The following is a 17920-nucleotide window of genomic DNA, read 5'->3' as shown; positions in this document are numbered from 1 at the left end:
TGGCGTCGGTGGAAACATGAAACAGTCAATTGAAAACCAGTACACAAGGCTTTTAATAGAGCAACAAAAAACAGGAATGTGATGAAAAGTGATCTGTTAAGTAATATCACAAATGAACGCACCATGAAAAATGATCACAGATATGTACAGACTTTGTAATGTGGAACATGGATGAGAAAATGAAGGCTGTAACATTTGCTGTCCCAGGTTGATAAATTTGCAAAAAGTGTAAAAACCCCAGATATGAAAATTGTTGGCACATTTCGAGTAGGCACACACGAGTTCTTAAAGTTCAGAGGCTGCCTGCTTCCACATTTCTTGTAAAGATTTCATACACGTAGATGAACAACATCCTGCTCTTTCATGGAATGTAAATGTTTTCAGGCACAAATGTCATTTGTTTATTTATCTGTATTTTATATATTATTCCCTCCTGCTTTGCTAACTCTCTCAGACCACATTTCCCATAATCCTTTTTCTCCTGTTGTGAATACAGCTATGTTTTCAATGATGTAGTCTCCTTTAAATGTCTGTTGTTTGTATCATCATTATTATTTCTACAATACATGGTATTTAATTAGGAAAAATTCATATACAGCTTTCGGTGATAAGGCATCAAACACTGATGCATTTCAGATATTGACTTAAATGAAAAACAAAATATTTTTTTGTAGTAAACATGTTGATACAGTACTCATCAAAGCAAGGTTTTTTTTTGTTTTTTTAAAAAAAAAAAAGTATCTTAAACATTTCAATCAACATCCAGCCCTGTTAATATCTGTGAATATACATTCTGGGATTAAAACTTTGCAGCTAGAATATGTGTGTACGAGCTTATTTAAGTGTACAAAAAAAAAATTCTGATTTCCAGCAAAATCCACAACTTCTTGTTGACACCCACTGAGCAACAAGCTGGTAACTACAATACTCTTGGTTATTAGATGTACTTTGTATTTTCTGAACTTAAATGTGACATTTTGTACATCAACTCAGCTACATCTGTTTGTGAACTTTGTCAATGCGTTTACATTTCCCTTTTCTTTTTACACACACGCAGCACATCAACACATCATGTACAAACAGTAGAACTTTGACAGGTGAAAAAAAATCATGTAAAAAGCTCAACAAAGTCCATTCATATGTTTTCTATCTTTGCTACACTAAAGCTAAAGGCGATGTTATTTAATGAGGTAAAAATGAATCCATGTGATATCTCATGCAAATATAAATACAGTAAAAACCAGATGAAGAACGGCTGAGAGTGATTCTCAATGGTTGACTGCGACTGAGGGTTAAAAAAAATAAAAAAACGAAACTGTGACTGATTAAGACATTACTGCATCATTCTCTTTTTCCGTCATGTCTGCAGATCGATCTGAGAATACTCACTGACAGTTCTCTGACCACAGACTGAGGTAAGACACTAGTAACCCTCTGGACTGCATCTGTACTTTATATAGCTCGTGGTTTCTCTGGGAGGGAAGACGGAGGAAAAAGTTCTTTGAGCAGCTTCAGAATAAGAGAGCGGAGGAGTTTGTGTACTATGAGGAAATGGTGCGTGTGTGCTGGCTGGTGCTTTGCTCTGCCTGGCTCTCCTCCGACTGTTTCTCCAGGTTCTGCAGGTCCTCCAGCATCTCTTCGATCAGAGGAGGCATGGAGCCCGGGATCTCCATCTTTAGCGTCACCACCCTCTCAGCCCCTGGGGAAATGGACACAGAAATTTTATTTTACATATTAAAGCCAGTTTTTGTCTTCATTAGATAATGTGCAACGAGTTATCAAAAAAGCTGCCTTTGGCCGCGGTGCACACAATGTGGCTGCAACATTCATGGTTCGATCCTGGCAGGGGACCGTTGTTGCATGCCATACCCTCAAAGACAATGAAAACGTAGTTGAACAGTAACACAACCTTAGAGCAGTAATGAAGTCAGCATTAGCCACCATAAACTACTGGTCATACCAGACCACGTCAGGCTGCTGATACAAAACCACTGAGTGTAGTGAACTGAGCAATGGTGTGTTTTATTGTTTATTAGTTCAGCTTTTATTTTGTAAGATAATAAATGTGTTATTTCTTTAAAAGTTGTCAAAATCATTGAAAGTTTCATAATCATCCTTGAATTTCATTTCCAATGAGAATAAATGAATAAATGAAAAAATCATGTGTGATGAATGACGAGCTTCATGAAGGACGAGCTCTCAGTTAGTCTGGTTCCTGACCTTTAGCACTGATGCTGCGCAGGTCAGTGATCTTCATGAGGGCCCTGGGGAACATGAGGGGCATGCTGGGTCGCCTTTTGCGTGAGTAGATCTTCAGCGCCTCCAGCAGCGGCTCCTGCAGCACCTCCACCTTGGACGGCTCCTCCAGGTCCTGGCGGTCTGTTCAGACAGACAGAAGTGGAGCTGTTACTGCCACAGTCAATGCACAACACATCACAAGACTACTTTTTAAGGACCATGCAGAGTTTACTAGTTGGTTCATGTGTCACTGTTTTCCTGGTTTTACTTGAGTCCAAGCTCCCGTACCTCCAGAGACGAGGCAGATGGCGCTGAGGAGCCCGCTCTCTGTGTCGTCCATCTCCAGCGGCAGCAGCTGTCCGGCAAAAGTGAAGACCTGATCTGTCAGCGGCCCGAATCCGGCGTTGTGGATCTGAGTACGGGTCAGGGTCAACCCGTCAGAGAAGGTCATGGTGTCCTGGTCAGGAGTGTAGCGAGTGCAAATCCTCAGGATCTGGAGAACAGGGTGAGGACACACATGAAGGATAATATGGAACAAAATCAGCTGCAGGGGTGCTCTGAAAAATATTCACACCACCTCCTGTGTTGGCCTTAGAGAAAGTTTCAATCAAGCTGGATGTTTGTGTACTTGTACCCAGGTGAGCTTCTCCATTTCATTATCTTTTGCCGATTGCTCCACCCACCAGTCTTCACCATGGGATTTATACACTTCCTCGCTCATTTTATTTTGAAATATTTCATACTGCAAACTCTAAAATAATAAACAAAGCCTTTTTTTAAATTTTATTACAGATCAAAGGCTGACCCTTCTTTTAATTTAGACTTTTAATCTATCACATGCCTGTCAAATAAGTACATTGCATAATATTTTAGAACGATGCCTGTTTCACATTAAAATCCTTCAAGCAATATACAATAAGTGGTATGATATGCACAAGACAAGAGCCACACAAAAATGACTTTTTCATCACACGGTCAAGAAAAACTTTCTAAAATCTGTTGTTGCTATTGAAAAGGGCAAAAAATATGCAGCTCTACAAAGAAGCAATGGCTCAAATCACAATGTTAGACACCTTTTATGTTATATTATGAGAAGTGTAAATACATTTTTGGTTCATTGTGAAACTGTGTTCAGACACACGGAAACACTGTGGTGGATTTATCAGGCGGTAGAAAGACTCATTTATGTCCAAGAGACGTCCATGATGCATGGCAATGTTTTTGTTGGTTGCCAACAATGCACTGGACCACACCTCACTGCAGGACCAACACGCCTATGGTTGCTCAGACGGGCGCAAGGGTATTTGATATTTAAACAATGTGAGCGCTGGATGGGAAAATGACAACTGCATCGGTCTCAAATTAGCAAAAGACACTTGCGCTGGGCGTTGGCCTCTTGGCTTCTTTTGTTAGAGTCTAATTTAAATTCATACTTTAGACTTTTCATGTCTCAGGCAGGGCCATTAAAACATCAACCTTAACTCTGGCTCATTTGCACTTTAATTGTTGTTGATTGCTGTGCATTGTCCCTGATGAGTTAACGGCTCTCTGGACTTGTGTTGTTATTGCACTGCGACATATTTTAGGTGGCAGGGAAAAGAGTCACTGACATGAAGACCGAGCGAGGAGAAAAGTCCCAGAATGCCTCAATGGGGAAAAATAAAGAAACGCAGCAGCGCTTGTGATGGTACATGGTACTCCCCTGCTGCTATCAGAGTGTGTCAGAGGAAATCATTAGGCTGCGATGACAGACAGACTTGGCAGTAAATGACGGAGGAGACTGAGGGAGGATGACAGAATAAAACATGAAACACCCTCTCCCTGAGGGCTGCTGTCTGTCTGCCTGCCTGTCAGTTTGTCTTTGGCATGAATGATCCACAGACGGAGAAGCTGTGTATGTGTGTGTGTCTGTGTGCATTTGCATTTATGTGTAATTCTGCTCAATCAGTTACTTATTTCTGTCATCATCACACATTTTTCTGCGAATAATTTCATTTTTTGAAGGCTCAAGTGCAAAAGTAGAAACTTGTTTCAGGATGGACGCACCAGGATGTCCAGGCAGGCGGCTCTGAGCAAAGTGATCTGGTCAGCGATGGTCAGCCCAGTGAAACCTGGAACCCGCTTGGCAAACTCCACCACCTTGATGATGCACTTGGTGGCAAGCTCGCTAAACTTGTCCCACAGCCCGAGGTCCAGCTGGATCCTGTGGTCCGAGCTGGAGTTCTGGATGGAGGAGAAAAGATGACGAATGCGTGTCAGATGTTAACGGGAGATTTTGAGGTCATGTTGCTGGATCCAGAAAGCCACTTTAAAGGCTTTTAAAAGATCTGATGCTGTGATAAATACACCATCAAAATATATTGTTTTCATGGTGTGATGGTTGTGTGCAAACAGGGCGTAAAGTACGCACATGCAAAGGGACTTTCACAGGTGTTGGATCAAAAGGAAACAGTCATAAAAAGGATCCACACACTGTGCAAATAGCTCCCAGACATTTCTACCCACAGGGATCTTCATGAGGCACTGTCAAACCACCTTCTCAAAGCAGAGCAGGTATTATATAGACACAGACATATTCATCACCCAGGTGATTGTGATCTACACGATTGAGAGTCAAACTGCCCTCAGGCTGAACCAATCAGAGCAGAGCTGGACGACTGCCCTGATCCTACCACATGGGGGATCGAGAGTTCAGTGTCACATAGACACACATGAAACACAACACATCAAAAGTCAAGCCAAATGTAAATCATGAGTCACATTAGTCATCCAAAACGGAACGATCATAAAAAAACTATTCTTTCTTTTTAAAATTTTTTAAAGAATTAATAGTTTTTCAAGCTCACAGAGATGTTTACACTATGATTTTTCCAGTTTGGTAAAATCATTAACTTGAATAATGAATTTCTTTAAACTTAAAAAAAATATCCTCTTACACAAATGTGTTCAGATGTACCAGGAAGTTCATTTTGTTTATCCAGATGCTGTTTGTCATTCCTACTGTATTTCCTGTGGTGACTCATAATTCAGGTACATCTCAGCTCTGCCTACTTGTCAAACCACAAATGTGATGAGAAAAACCTTTGTGTATTTCTGAAAAGGGCACGCCTCGATACATTACACCAGTTGGATTACTGTATTGCATTACACTGGGAAGTTTCGGCTCTTTTCTCATAAAGGGATGGGCATTTTTCCTCATTGTGACGGATGTTTTCCCCAGTTTGCATGAAACAACGCTATGTACTTTCTGTGTGTTTATTGTTGCTGAGTATGTAAATTGTCCTGGTGTTCTAACAGCATGAAAGCATTCAGTCAGAATTTACATCTTCATCAACATCGACTGTGACCGCAAACAGATTTCCATGAGGTTTCTGGGGATTAGCAGGTTTTGGTTAGTGGTGTGGCTCCACCGTGTAGGTTCAGCCATAAAAAGTTTGTCAACTTCTATTCAATCCTCCCATATTTTATTTTTATTTTTTTTGTGCTTTTCCTCCAGTTGTAGGTGCAAAACCTTCTAGTAAATACAGACAGTCACAACTAGACTGTTATAAGCCACATAGTCTTAGAACCTACACAGTGTTCATTTGATTGTACTTAATCACTAGCATAACTTCAGTCTTTTAGTCAGTGCTGTTAATGTGACATTTGTTAACAGGAAGACATACAATACAATTCAACTTAAAGTATGTGAAGAATAAAGTCTGCACTAATAAAGGAAAATTAATGAACATGTTCTTTAAATGGATCAGCTCTGGAAATCCAGAACAGATTTTCATCTTAACTAACTCAATCCTAATAAACATAACCTCTGGGCTCCGTTTTTTTAGTACCAAGAATTTCTGAGATTTATTTCTGAGAAACATCCTGGAAAATGGTTAGAAATTAAGGACTCTTAAAATAAAGTGTTATCAAATATTGCTTTAAGGAGATTTCTTGATGTTTCCTCTGTTTAGCTGTAACTAATTTAATTTAAACAGTAACAAGAATATCAATACTACCTGGTATTCTTATTCTAAACAAACAGATCTTTTATCACCACAGCTCTATTCATCTCTCCCTGTTGAATGTTATGCCTACGGCTGACACTGACGATTTCAAGCAGTTACGTAAAATAACTTGAAGCTTGTGTTGAGCGCCTGTGAGCTTCGAGCTCTGACCTTTCAGTAACAAGACAGTCTCTGAATAATAATCACATGTGTAGTGGCCCCTGGATATCTAAAATCTACTCTAGCTGCTGATCACAGCAGACAGACCTGCATTTCCCATGAGGTTTTTCAGAGCTCAGCGATCTTGTAAGTGGAAAACTTCTGAAAATGTTTAAAACATAAGTAAAAAGAGTCAGGATTTGGGAAGCCTCAGCTACTTTCTATGAATATATCCTATTATGTTTTTATTGTTTTTGATGTCTTCTATTGGAATTCAAAATGGAAATGCCTGATTAAGTCCATGCTCTCCTTCAGCCATTATCCGCAAAATACATATCTAATGAGTCACCAGACAGAGAGGATGGCTTGGTTGTTTGTTATCATGTCGAGACTCACGGTGGTGTATTTTCCCAGCTGGCAAAGGGAGGGGAAGGTCTCTCTGTGAGCCCTGCAGATCTTCTCCACTATCAGGCCGAGCTCTGCCGTCAGCTCGTACGTCTCCATGATCGTCATCTTCACCGCTTCTTTCTTCCCCTTCCTCCTGTTCCTGTCGTTTCTCACTGCTGGGGAAAAGGATCACACCAGTTATATGATGTTTAGGAAATAACTAGAAGTTTCCTTGAATCCTTACTTGAATTACAGATGTATATGGCCTCAGGAGCCTTTCTATGACACCCAGGCTTTGAATCTGAAAATACAAGGAACTTTTTTTTTTTTGTCCACATAATTCAGAAGAAAAGGACATTGCTGGCAGTGAGAGCTTACACTGACAGGATCTGTGGAAGCAACTTAACTGCATGATTTTTGCAAAGAAATCAGTTATTAGGTACACCTATGCACTTTTTGGCAACAGTCTTACAATAAATCCTAAAACCAAAAGTCTAAAACATAAAGATATTCAGTAAAGATAAGCAGATAATATTAACAACTGACTGGCTGAAAACAACATTGTTTTTACTTATATTTAAGCTTTTCTGAAAATCAACTAATCAATTAATCAACTAATCGTTCCAGCTCTAATATATAATGTGTGGTGTATCTATACACACCCTTGTTGAGAATTTGTCAGTTTTATGTTTAAAGTTGACATTTGGTCTGAGAAGCCTCCGACCAATAGTACATAAAAGTATGTGCACAGAGGTTTCCACATATTTTTGGCCACGTATTGTTCAGTATGTAGTATGCCAAGTAGCTTCACTAATGATGTTCAAGACGTGAAGGGAGTTTCCAATGTGATTCTTAAAGAATCTAAACATAACTATAACAAGCTCAACAAACCTCACTGTCAGCAGATTTCACTGGTCTCTGTCTCTGGTAGAAAATAGTTTACACTGAAAACAGTTGGCACTGAGCCGTGTGGATTATCTGCTACTCCGGGTAGCATGTGAAGCCGGCTAACGACGCCTAACCAGTCTTTCATAATGGCTTCGGTAACGGTGTCAACAGTGTGTTCCACTGACTTGGCTCAGGCAACTACGCACATGTCAGGGGAGCTGGGGATTATGCAACACCTCAGTCACTGCCTTCCTCATTCCACACTCACTCCGCCTCCGCCTCCTCCTCCTCCTCCTCCTCTCTCTGGATGCCCTATATCCAGTCCTCATTGTGTAAACACGCCAAGTAAGCTCACATTACACGCTGACTGAGGCAGCCAGCAAGCAGTCACACAGCATCCATCTGTCTGCTACATGTGATGTATTTATGTAATGTGTGTGTCTGAGTCTGGACAAGTAGCAATGAGAACATGTGGCTGGGTGGATCCTTCACTGCTGCCCTATCGCTGCCCTCAGCTCCCTCCACATAACACACACTCACTTATCTAGGTCACTGCCCTTCTGGGTTTCACAGAATCTGACTTTGTGTCCCGTGTGCAGTCGTGGCGCTCGAGTGCTGCTGGAGTTCACCAAAAACATAACACAACGCATAAAAAGAATAGATCAATAGACTGATAATGTTGTATCTCAATCTAAAAAGCAGTGGTGGAATATTCTGCATTTAAGTTCACTTTTGAGGTATTTGTGTAACTGTATATAAAGTAGTTAAAACTACTTCCACCTCGTTCAGCTATAACAGTAAAATGCTGCTTACACATTGATGCATCATTAGAAATAATGTAATTTCTTATAATATGTCAGTCACAGACATAATGAGTATTTTTACTTTTAATACTTTAAGTAAATTTAGCTGATAATACTTTTAAAATGCATGTTTATTTACTTGTAATGGAGTCTTTTTACATTGTGGTATTAGTACTATTACATAAGGAAAAGATCTGATCTTGTAGTGACTTTGGATGCTAAGTGCTAATTCGTGGTTTGAGAAAATTTTGAACAAAAGCTGAATGAACCTTTTAAAAATCCACTGGGTTTGCTGACATAGTTAAAAAGCTGAAAACAGCTGATTTTCTCAGCTATCAAAAAGCCGATGTTTTGAGATACATGGTTGTCATTAGTAGTGTTAACTTTGTCTTTGTCTATGTTGTTTTTTTTTTAATCACTTTTAGTAACCTTATCCTGTTTCTTTTTTTAAGATGTTGTTTTAATTGACGGAAAGTCAGGGCATTTTAGTCTTATCTTAGTCAAAGAAAACCAGAACTATTTTAGTCATGTTTTAGTCAATAAATATTGAAAAGATCAGTCAATCTAGTCAAACCAAAACCAATATTTTTTGTCATTTTAGTCAAATTCATTTTACATAGTCTGCGCTTAACATTTTACCTTGTCACTATCTGATGAAAAACACAGGTTGAATGAGTAAGAATGCAACTTTGTAGAGAGTGTCAGATCTGATGGTCTGATGGTGTCAGTTTAATGGAAACATCCAGACATGGAACAGGTTCTGATTTGCATATTTATAGGCTATTTTATTTTCCACATTGCTTCCTTTCTGATAAAGCAATGTATTAATTTTTTTCTCAGCTTCATGGTAACAAAAATGGGCTCAAACATCACTTCTTTCTCCCAGACTGTGTTGTTGTCATTAGGTGCATTTCCATTGACCCGCTTAACGCGCAATTTGAAATTGCAAACTTAAAAATGAGTAATGGAAACACTCTCAAACATTTATACGCTCACATCTAACGGTTTTTCAGACTTTACGTCAAAGCACTATATTGCAGTATCATGCCTGATGGAGCCAGTTTCATGTTTAATTTTAGTATTGAGAGAGGAAATAAAGCTTTAGTTGCATAATCATCACTGAGTGGAAACACAGACCATTCACACCTGTATTTTGTTGACTTTTCTAAAAAGTTGCCTCTATTTTTCTGCAAAACTGCAATGGTAACTCGGCTGGTGTTTATTAAGATATCCAGATATCAAAAACTGCTGCATTTAAAAAACAAAAACAAAAATACTCTATAGTATTTAATCTTCTCTTTTTTGTCGACAAAAATAGAGACTTTGCTTAAGTTTTTGGTTTTTAAACAAACATTTAGTCTTGCCGTTTTTCACCAACGATATTGCACATTGATAGAGTCACAGTTAGTGTTTAATGACATCAGTGTTGTCGCGCCATTGTCTCTTCTCTGTCAGGTTAAAAAAAGGTCATTGACAAACATAGGTCATAGTTTTTGTTAACGAAATCACCATTTTTCACAGGAAAGAGATGTGGCAATAGATTCACAGTAAAGAACTTTTTTTTGCTACTATTACAGCCCATTAAAGCTTTGTATTCAGTCCGTCAGTGCAGTGGTTTCTTTAGTGTGCATTCCTTTCATTCAGGTTTTATGAGTCAGTTATGAAACATGCAGCTGGTTCTGCAGAAACACAAAGGAAAACCCTCAATGAGTCAATGATTCACAGCTATGACACTGACCCTTCATTCACCTCTTATACTTTACTCTCTATTAAAAAAGACATCTACAATCCACGCTCTACTATCTACCTTGTCCTTGAAGGTGTCATAATTTCCTCTACACTTACTCACATTTTGTAAGAGCAGAAAATTCCCTCTGACGATTCTACAAGTCTAATTTTGGCTGATACAGATGACACAGGATTATCAGCACGGCAGAGCAACGAGTCTCACGAAGCCTCCTGCCAAATCAGAGACGATCAGACACTTACACTCCTTCGACATCCCCACAGCGAAGCACCTCTGCAGCCGACAGTACTGACAGCGGTTCCTGGTGATCTTGTTGATGATACAGTTCCTGTCACGGTGACAGGTGTACACCATGTTTTTCTGCACGCTGCGGCGGAAGAACCCCTGCAGTGGCCAGAGGGAGGGGGGGATATTAATGATTTAAGATACCAGAGTAGTCTGGAAATAATCCTGCCTAATGAGACAGAAAATGATCAGACATCCTGTATAAATGTTTTATGCATATAAATATTTACTTCACTCGCTGAAATAACATCAGTCCACAAATGGTATATTGAGATATTTCACTGTAAAGTTTGACCTGCTGGTGGCGCTAGAGGGACGGTCAGTCATTAGGATTCATCATGTGGGAACCATGAATGTCTCAAAAACACTGCATGCACTGTGACTAATGGTGCTGTTGAAAAATCCATCATCATTTAAAATAAAATACAGGCCTTTTGTTTTTAGATTATTGATGGAGAGAAACATTTAAAAACGTCAGAAAACACTAACAAGTTTGAGTTACAGCACTGAAGCTTTAGTGTTGTCCCTTACTTGTCGGGATAAAAGTGTCTCCCAAACGAGTAAATGTAAATGTAAATGTAAATATAGTTCTTTTTATTGATAGCATTAAAAGGTCTGTCAATCAAATTTGCAGTAATAGCAGAGTTCAACCAGTTTCCACAAAAATGTCCCCGACTAAAAAAAACAATTAGGAAGGACATGAGAAAACGCACCTACAAATAACAAAGATACGAATCTCGGTGTAATTACACAACCCTGGTCATTTGAAGGAGGGAAAGGCCTGTGTTTGTGTTGTCTGGAATGACGTCACTGGTTTATCAGAACAAAGCTGAGGCCCTGTAGTGATGTTCGCGTTTTCTCTGAGCAAACACATGATTCAATAACTGACTAATGCGACAGAACCTAATAAAAAACATCCTGTACGACAGTAACATGCATGAACGTACATTACTTACTTCATTCTTTTATTTAGCACATGAGCCTTGTAGCTGGGTTCACCTACTTTTTACAGCGTGACACACATTCACAGAATTCTTGCATTTTTTGCAAAGCCCTGCTCTGTTACCTTGCAGCCCTCGCAGGCGCTGACTCCGTAGTGGTAGCCTGAGGACTTGTCTTGACACACAAAGCAGGGCTTGTAAGTGCGAGGAGGTGGAGGCGGGGAGGTGGGGCTGGTGAAGAGATCGTCTGAGCTGGAGCTGGAGTTGGAGCTCTGACTGCCAACTGCTGCAAACACACAACATCACACAGAGTCTGGTGATTTTTCTGTCTCACAGTCCGTCCACAGCCAGATACTGGGTGAAGGCAGGTGCACGTCGTTGTTCATGCTTATCAACAGCAGTTGGAGCTGCAGCACAGTTTATCACAGTTGTCCTTGAAGCCATAACTCATCCAAATCGGAATAAATTCACCGTGACCTACAATCTCCAAGTCCATTGTTATTTCCAATGTAAAATACCCATAAATTCACAGAGAAATCATAGAAAAACATGTTTCAACTCCAGCATTTTCCTGAGAATCATCATGTTTTTCAGTTGTCCTCAGTTATAAACTAATCCAGTGATAGTTGTCTGTAAATCCATGCATACACTGCTTACATTAGCTGCCAATAGCTAATTCAGCATACTTTTAATGCCTCGGGGGCATAGCGGGGGCCTTAGATTTCATGTTGGGGGGGCTGTACTGTCTGTCCTCTGTGCTAGACATTCATTATCTCCAGGGGATGAATCCTATTGTTTCAGTGACCCCCAGACCTTTCCTCCAATGGCAGCATCAGGCCGAAAATCCTATCTGTGCAGCCGAAATAAAAAGAACAAAAAGAAAAAGAAACGCAGATTGAAATACACTGAGCACATACTCTGTGACCTCTGTGGGCGACCAAAATGTCAACTTATTTAATCCAATGGGCATGTGAGCTCATTCATGCCCCTGAGGGATAATGATTCCCTTGAATTAAATGTACAATTTCACTCATTACAGTAAGATTCATAGATTTTCATTCAAACTTCATTGAAACTAGAACCTAATGAGGAACAAGCTGTTTTTTTCAATTGTGACGAGTTTACATCATAAAAGGAAAAAAAGTAGTATAATCATTATATTACTGATCGTAATAGAAATAAATGAACTATCTGATCCAGTTTTAATCGGAACCATGTGAAGTCGGAAACATCAATAAATGGTCAGTCATGGTTGCCTGTTTCTGGGGGTTAAGACTTTCAGTATTACTTCTAAAATGAATGGAATATTTATAGAGGACAATGTATATATATGGACGTAAACAAATATGGAAATAGTTGTTAAAATAATAATAATTAAGCTGAGAGGAAAGCTAACTGCGTCCACTCTGCTTAACGCTCGGTATGTTCAACTTCATCAAGCTGCTATGAGGTTTTCATGAGTAAAGTCAGGTAATGATCTGAGAGCATTACTCAGTCACTGTGTCCAGCTCAGTGGGCAGGACTTTCATGTAAATCTACACTGATCTTATCAGACTCTGTGGCCGCAAAGGAGAAAAGTCCCTCCCACACTAATTCACACATTTTGCTCGGTTTCCCAAATAAAATTAAAGAATAACATGGCTACACTTCTCCTTCAGGAACTAAGAAACCCCAGAGTGAAACCTAAACAATGTCACAAAAAAAATCTCTGTCCAAAGGACGCCAGCTTCAGTCTTTGGTTTCCTTGAAGCACCACAGACCTGCTGGCTTGTGTCATTTCATTCTCTTTGGAAATGTATTCAGTGTAGAATCCGCCTCTCCCTCATATCTACAGCTATAGTCACACACTGTAGCTCGACTTTAACCTTCATTTTCTCCAGCTAAATGTAACGTTTCCCTCCATCAGTCACAGCAGGCAACCGCCCCACTTAAAAAACACTTTTGAGAGGAGATTTGCTCCAGTCTGTGGGGCTCGCTCTGCCTCCCGCCGACTCTCAGGTCACCTCCACCTCGCCGACACCGACAGAAAACGGAGAGAGCCGTTTAGAAAAGGGAACAAAACGAGAAAAATTGTTCATCTCCATCCCCTTGAACCCGTGGCCCCTGATTGAACCTGGAACCGGCGGGTCAAACGGGGACACCCCCATCAGCCCAAGCGCTGTCCCGACGCAAAACAATGCAGGAGCATGCCACAAGCCCAACTGACTGATGAGAGGGAGCGAGAGGGAGGGAGAAGAAACAGAAAGTGTGTGTGTGGTGGGGCGGTGTAAGTGATTCGGTCGGGGGAAGGGGGAAAGGGCTTACCCCAACCCCAATTTAGGTGGTGTTATTTGATGTATGCCACAACGCACTGTGTGAGTCAAACATTTAAATCAACTAAGAATTTTCAGGGTGTAAAAGATTCTGGAGGCTGAGAGATTAGGAAATAAGTTTAAAGGTAACAAAGGAGGAACCTGTGTGATGTGTTTGAAATAAGCAAAACCTCAACTTGTATATGAAAGACATGTATTAGCTTATTCATAGATGCTACATTATTTATGGCTACGCTTAAATACTACAGCCACAAATCAAAATTCTTTGTTTCTTGTTTCTGTTTTCATGAATGTCAAAAATTATACTGAAGTACTAGTTCCCTAGTTCACACAGATACCACTGTTAATAGCTTTTTCTCTTCACTTTTCCTTTATTTGTTACGTTTCATTTTGCTCACATTGCATATTTACTGTCATATGGTAATTTATTGGTGCTACAAATAACCAGTCAATCCATTTAAATAAAATTATCTGGTTGCAGTGTCTCCACTGTGAGGATTCACTGGTTTTCTGTTGGTCGAACAAAACGATGTCAATAAGGACTTTGGGAAAATCTAAAGCACATTTTTCACAATTTTTTTGGATATTTTACAGACCAAACAATTAACAGATTAATCAAGAAAATGGTCTGCTAATGAATCACTAATGATTCAGCCACAGTAGCCATTTTTTTGGCCTGCAACTACCTGTTATTTTCATAACCAATAATTCTACAGATTATTTCTCTGTCCATAATTGTTTCATCCATTAAATGTCAAAAAGTTTCCCAGAGCCCAAAGTGATGTCTCCAGATGTCTTATTTTGTCAGATTAAGAGCCCAAAACCAAAAAAAAATGTAATTTAATGTCAAAGAAAAGCATCAAATCCTCACATTTAAGAAGCTGTAACAAGCACATTTTCTGCATTTTTACTTGAAAAATAACTGAAACAATTAATAGATTATCAAAATAATTCATGATTAATTTTCTTTCAATCGACTAATGGATCAATTAACTTAATATCGCAGCTTTACAATATTCATGTATTATTATTATTATCGTATGTCATTTGTGACCTAAATACAGTGTGTATTTTTGTGGCATTATGTTCTGAAATGTAACTTCTGAATAAAATTTGTTAACAAAAAAAAAATCTGCTTTCTTTTAAAAATCTCTTCTTGGTTAAAAAACCTAGAATGTGGATTTTCTTCCCAGACCAGTTGAATGTTTTGGAGTCTGAGACATAATAAATAAAAAATTTACTCAAGTACTTTAAGTACCAACTTTCAGAAGGAAATATTGTTCTTTTTTTAACCCCACCACATGTATTTCATTTACAGAAAGAAACCTTTAAAGAACATTATAAATGACAAATACTATCATCTGTTTTAGGGTCCATTTTTTGGCAGAATTAGTATTTTTACTTGTGACACTTTAAGTATATTTTGCTGATAATACTTATGTACTTTCAAATGTTGGACTTATACTTACAACAGCAGTATTTTTATTTTTGCTGTACAAGTATTTAAGAAAAGGATCCGAGTACTTCTTGCCCCACTGGCACAGTCTGGCTCTCCTCTGACCTCCTGAGCTGGTGACCGTCCGGTGAACCCGCGGTGACCCCAAACTGACCGGCCCTGCCCCGTCCCAAACACAGACCACCACACTGACTGACACTGCGCTCAGATACAGTGCCCTGCTTTCTGCTGCGCTCCACATCCCTCCTCTGTTCGAAAGAAAGCTCAACCAGTGTCACACTAAACAGATGCGGAGTTCATGAATGTAAAATGAAAACAGGTAACTTTAACCACCTCATCAAGCATTTATAAGAAGTATGTAAACATTTAATAATTAATAACACACGATAATGTAGTTATATGCAGCTATAAGACTGTGTTCAAGTGATTATTAATGCACAGTATTTGTCAACAATTATACTCTTATGTTAAGACATATTTCCTATTATTACTGCTGTGTTTTACTATATTATCATTGGTTATGTGTTTACACAGCAGCCTCCGCTTATGGGGGAGTTACAGTTATTGAAAAAAAAATAAAAGGCATTCATATCTGCTTACCACTACAGCATAAGTGTGTTATAAACCATTTATTGAATGTTTAAATAATGCTTATAAATATGAAATAAGGGGGTTTAACTAAAGTGCTGCCGTAGAAGGTTAAGTCCTCCAGACATGATTAGAGGAAAACTCACACTTCCAGTAAAATTGAGACCAGACGGAAATGGTCGACTGAGAGTTTCATCATCTGGATGTGGAAAAGTTTGTCTAAAATTCTATTTTGTTTTACTTCCTTGATATGAATATGAATAACGAAACAAATCTGATGTGGGCATCAATGCAGAGGCCTTGCACTAAGAACATACTTTAAAATCCTTCCTGTCAGCATTCATTTAAATATTTTTTTACTTGTTTAAGCACTTCACGGTCTGACAACAGCATATTTGCCAGCTGAAAGTGTCAACATCTTTAAAAAAATAAACTTAAAACTTACTTTTTTTGAGCCTGGCTTTTGATGATGCTTTAAGGCCATTATTTATGCCTATTTCATGTATATTTTTAATCTCTTCTCTATTTTATTTGTTATCAAACATTTTTTTTCTATAATTTATTCTATATGTTTTATTCTGTAATTTTCCATCTCAGATTGTTTAACTGTTTACATTCGGAGGCCCACTGTCTTGTTATCAGCTCTTCAGTCATTTGTAAATCACTCTGAATTGCACTGACCTGCATGAATGGTGCTTCACAATGTAAAATTGATTTATTGAACCAGATAATGGAAAAGTCACAATCGTGTCTACTTCATCCTTATCCACGGTGCATGTTATCTCTGCCTTTGTACCCATCAGCCCATCAGCGCACCTTAATGTTTTGGAAATGTTATTCCAATAAGGGGGGGGGGGGGGGCATTGTGACACTATTACACACAATCTGCCTTTGACTGGAAATAAAAAAATACAGGGTTTCATTTCGTTTAGCAAAGAGATGAACAACTTTTAAGGGGGGGGGGGGGGGTGTCCCGCACAGATATAAAGTCATTTGAGGCAAATTAGCAGTTTCTAAATTTGAGCCACATACTGAAATAAAATTAACACAACTGAATTCTTTTTAGATAATAACAGCATATTTTCCTCATTCTGGACGCTGGTTGAAGGCAGAGTTGTGTTTTTTTGTGCAGCAAAGAAATCACTCATTCAGAAAAAAAAAAGAAAAGAAAAGACAAAAGCACCAGTTTCCACCTACATTGCGAGCAGCGGTGCTCCTGCCAGTCCGGCTCGATCAGCTCGGGGAAGAAGGCTGCCAAATCCTGGTCCTGCTCCTGCAGCATGCAGACAGGGCTGGAGGAGCTGTAGAAGTCCACGATCTCTCCGGGACCGAAACACTGAAATTCCACATAGTCAAACATGATGTGGTGCCAGCGCGGAGACGCTGTGCGCATGGGGAGCCCTTCACAGTGCAGCGGTTCCTCTCTGTCGAGGTTCAGCTGCGCTCGATGCAAACCGGGTTTCAGCAGTAAAACATGACTGTGTGACACTCAGAGGAGGCGTGTGCGCTCAGGGACGGACCCGCGTCTCCCGGGGACCAGCAGAGGCAGTTTGCATGCCGACCGGCAGACTTCAGTCCTCCGGTGGAGACGCAGCCGTTACGCGCATCCAGATCTGGAGGCTGTTTTGCATAACAAAGTTTGTCCCGGGACTTCTTCTCCTTCTCCTTCCTCTTATCTCTTCTCTGTTGACGAATGTCTCAGCTCAACCTGCTTCATACTAGTTATGTCACAACGACCGATGGTGTTACCTAATGTATGCGGGTGAACTCTCCGTGAACCTCCTCCGCTGCTGACCTTCACATGACCCAGCCGCTGTCTGACATCACCATCAGCGGCGGAAACGACTACTGAGGTCCTTCACTCAAGTGAAAGTCGTTTACCTCAATCCTAGTTGAACCTTAAAGGAATGGTTCAACATTTGAGGAAATATTCGCTTTCTAGCAATAAATTAGAACAGAAATTTGGATGCCACTTTTTCATAAGGGGCCATATTTGTAAGGATTTCTAAGCTTTAATTAACGGTTTGTAAATGTTTACTTATGCTTTAAGTTTGGGTTGCCAAAGTGTGGAAAATCCTCCTCCAGCATGACACTTTTTAACTCTTAAAGTCATAAGTCTGCAATGTTGCA

The 17920-nt window shown here is 39.6% G+C and overlaps 1 protein-coding gene across 3 annotated transcripts; it reads right to left on the bottom strand.

The window, feature by feature from the left end:
- Positions 1 to 34: 34 nt before the first annotated feature.
- On the bottom strand, positions 35 to 17630 carry LOC139613691 (retinoic acid receptor beta-like). Of its 3 annotated transcripts, none has more exons than XM_071470508.1 (8): positions 16988 to 17630; positions 11560 to 11720; positions 10451 to 10592; positions 6780 to 6946; positions 4285 to 4461; positions 2527 to 2731; positions 2221 to 2379; positions 35 to 1699 (listed from the first exon to the last, which is right to left on the bottom strand). In XM_071470508.1, exons 1-8 carry the CDS (start codon positions 17181 to 17183, stop codon positions 1542 to 1544), a joined length of 1365 nt encoding a protein of 454 aa, XP_071326609.1. In that variant the 5' UTR covers positions 17184 to 17630; the 3' UTR covers positions 35 to 1541. The 3 variants fall into 3 exon arrangements, with proteins under 3 accessions (XP_071326609.1, XP_071326611.1, XP_071326610.1); XM_071470510.1 differs by having other exon boundaries at positions 6780 to 6943; positions 16988 to 17534; XM_071470509.1 differs by having other exon boundaries at positions 11560 to 11717; positions 16988 to 17534.
- Positions 17631 to 17920: the final 290 nt, after the last annotated feature.

Source organism: Trachinotus anak, unplaced genomic scaffold (genome assembly GCF_046630095.1).
Source record: "Trachinotus anak isolate AG129_WGS33_773 ecotype Australia unplaced genomic scaffold, CSIRO_AGI_Tana_v1 ptg000032l, whole genome shotgun sequence".
NCBI lineage: Eukaryota > Metazoa > Chordata > Actinopteri > Carangiformes > Carangidae > Trachinotus > Trachinotus anak.
The sequence above is the reverse complement of the archived record's forward strand: the minus strand, read 5'-3'. Positions and strand labels throughout refer to the sequence as shown.

Bases quoted from the DNA above. Each gene is read 5' to 3' on its own strand.
- LOC139613691 (XM_071470508.1), bottom strand. From the start codon at position 17,183: ATGCGCACAGCGTCTCCGCGCTGGCACCACATCATGTTTGACTATGTG. The intron at 10,593-11,559 runs GTAACAGAGCAG...TGGCCACTGCAG, and splicing joins GCGCCTGCGAGGGCTGCAAG to GGGTTCTTCCGCCGCAGCGT. The intron at 1,700-2,220 runs GTCAGGAACCAG...CCATTTCCCCAG, and splicing joins GCGCAGCATCAGTGCTAAAG to GGGCTGAGAGGGTGGTGACG.